At 33.4% G+C, this 2736-nt stretch overlaps 1 protein-coding gene across 1 annotated transcript; it reads right to left on the bottom strand.

The window, feature by feature from the left end:
* Nucleotides 1-563: 563 nt before the first annotated feature.
* Nucleotides 564-1920, bottom strand: LOC129573160 (odorant receptor 45b-like). The gene is made up of 5 exons (XM_055453451.1): nt 1638-1920; nt 1514-1573; nt 1246-1465; nt 1023-1191; nt 564-912 (listed from the first exon to the last, which is right to left on the bottom strand). The coding sequence occupies exons 1-5, from the start codon at nt 1918-1920 to the stop codon at nt 589-591; spliced, it is 1056 nt and encodes a 351-aa protein (XP_055309426.1). The 3' UTR covers nt 564-588.
* Between the last annotated feature and the right edge of the window lie 816 nt (nt 1921-2736).

The raw sequence follows: 2736 nt of genomic DNA, 5'->3' as shown, positions 1-2736 counted from the left end.
GAGTATTAAATGGAGTGCATGCTAAGCTATTCTATGACGAACGCTTGGAAAATTGTGAGAATACATGAATCAGCACAAATTCCACTAGATTTGTACTTTGGGCCATCATAACATCTTTTTACCAGTTGCGTAAAATCATAGTCCAATGAATATTTGCAATAATTTTTACCATTTTTATTTATTGTATTCCTTTTATGAGATATTATCATGAGGCATAGGCCAAAGGAATTTAACAAAATAATACAACTATGTGAACCGATTAATTAATTTTTTTAGTTTTCGAATACCATAAAGAGTTTACATTACAAACGTGCTACATGTGCTTTATATTATTTGACTCTATCCGATTATATTAATTTTTCATGTGCATTTAAATTTTATATCAAACTGAGAACCATATAATACGAGTCCAAATTTGATGTGACAGATAAATATTGAATTTAACTCAGAAAAAATCTTATCAAAAAAAGAACATGGCTGAGGATTTATATCCTAGCAAAATTCAAATTTTCAATAAACTTTCCATTTAATTTAACGTTTCGAAACATTTCGGAACATGATGTAGTAGGTGGCTGCATTTTTGTTCAACTAAAATGAAAGTTTGATGATACGCTTACTATGTAATTCGACCGGAGATTGAAAACATACCTTTGCGAAAGATTCCAAGTGACAGTAAATTATTTTGAGGCCCATAAATATGTTTGGCTTCTGGGCGCGGGCAATGATCAACAAAAGTAATTTTTGGATTTTCGGTGGTTGATTGTACCAGCTCGAGTAGTATACGACATTTCCAATTTCCGCCATTGAGTAAGTCGATGAATTGGCGAAATAGCACAATATGAAGGTGTACGATAGCGCCTCCATCACACATAAGACGTTGAACAAGAGATCTAATCCCACTTTGCCAATCGTCTAATTGAGTAAGGAAAGTTGATAATAAATCTGCTCATGAACACGAACTGTTCGAATTCGGTTGATAAAATAACAATAATAACAATCGTAATCAATTGAAATTAGCATACCATTTCTGTCTGATAAACTGCACCGGCGAGGAATAGTATGTTGCAAATCAAATGGAAAAATATAGCTGCACTATAAATATCAGCCACTATATCAAAGAGTTCAAGGATCTTGTTATGAAAAACCACCGTTTCGAATATATCCTTTTCGATCACTTCGTCAATTTCTTCTCTTTCGACGTTTTTATCGATTTCTTTGAACATATATTTGAATTGACTCAAACACGCATCGATGTAGTAGCTGCATCCTCCAAAGAAGGCAACGATTGTCGTAACTGATAAAACGTATACATATCCACCGTATGCCTGAAGGAACAACTCCAAATACCAACCGATCAAATTTGAATTATCGATCGGTAATATGATTCGGAATGGTAAGAACCAATTTGAAGTGTCATAATTGTCTTGGTAAATGTTCCACAAAGACATTAAGAATGCAACAAGAACTGTCCCGAATGTAAAAAACAACGTCATAAACATAGTAAGCCATTTACTTAAAAAATGACTTTTGTCTTCGGCGTCTCGGAATCCAGTGAAGCCACGATGTTTAAAACCTATGTAAATATTTGAAATTTTTCAAAACGAATGATTGTAGAGTTATCGATCGATATACATTACTTTCATCTGCAAGTTGTTGTAACAGGTCATATAGTTTTCGAGTAGACTTCAGATTCGAGGCAATGCCACAATAGCAAGCAACTCCACCGATGCCAGCCATCATGATGATCATTGCATTCGTTGAAGTTGCCATATCCATCAAATGCTTGCAAATATATACAAAGCTTCCTAGCACCAAGACACCCATCATACCCGAAACAAAGACCACGTTCATGACAACCACGTAGAAGATCCCCATTAGACCCGATGAATCTTCACGATAAATACCAATAAATTTTTGCATTTTTTTACTTAGCTCCAGCACAATCATTTTGGAAAAAAGAAAATTTAGATGTATGGCTGTCCTTCGATAAATAAGAATTCACTTTTAATCGGATTTGAACTTGTACACCACCCACAAAGTTTACTAATTTGCCTGAGCCAAAGCAATTTCACTCTATTGAAAAGCCAATTGAAATGCGCTGAAATCATGATCTGTACGCATATTTATACCCCGAAGCCACACTTTCAAGTAAAATTATTCCAGACTGATTTATAAATATTAGATTTAGAGCGTCCAAACACACCCTCGTCTCAAACTGAAAAAAGGGGTTTTACTTTTAAAAGTTTTGAACGCTTCACATTCTAAAGCAATTCGAGACAATTCAGTTGGATGACGAAACCATTTGGCAGAGAATATCTTCACATGGATTTATTCAAATAAATTAAAAATATCAAATAAATTTATCGATATTTTTCATGCGTTACGATGTCTTAACGCATTTGCAGTATAAAAATGAAAGGTTTCAATTGGTATCCAATTGGATCCCAATGGTAAGTTTATCACTATTTCGTTTTTACACTGCAAATGCGTTAAAACATCGTAACGCATGAAAAATATCGATAAATTAATTTGATATTTTTAATTTATTTGAATAAATCTATGTGTAGATATTCTCTGCTATTTGGATTGACGTGTCAAACGAGAAGGTGTGAAAAATAAATATAGAATTTTCTTTTTTCTTCAAATCGTAGACGCCACATTCTGTATATTAGGGTGTTTTCGGTATTAAATAAACAGAAAATATTAGTTTTAGTTTGATAGAACAGAGAATTTGGA

This window comes from Sitodiplosis mosellana, unplaced genomic scaffold, assembly GCF_009176505.1.
Source record: "Sitodiplosis mosellana isolate CC-2019 unplaced genomic scaffold, AAFC_SMos_1.0 Smas_scaffold_5973, whole genome shotgun sequence".
NCBI lineage: Eukaryota > Metazoa > Arthropoda > Insecta > Diptera > Cecidomyiidae > Sitodiplosis > Sitodiplosis mosellana.
Note: the sequence above shows the minus strand (reverse complement) of the source record. Positions and strands in the feature narration are given on the sequence as shown.

Coding starts and splice junctions, on each gene's coding strand:
- LOC129573160 (XM_055453451.1), bottom strand. CDS start 1,920: ATGCAAAAATTTATTGGTATTTATCGTGAAGATTCATCGGGTCTAATG. Junction 1,192..1,245: donor TGCAGCTACTACATCGATGC/GTGTTTGAGTCA, acceptor AAACGTCGAAAG/AGAAGAAATTGACGAAGTGA. Junction 913..1,022: donor CAGTTTATCAGACAGAAATG/GTATGCTAATTT, acceptor TTACTCAATTAG/ACGATTGGCAAAGTGGGATT.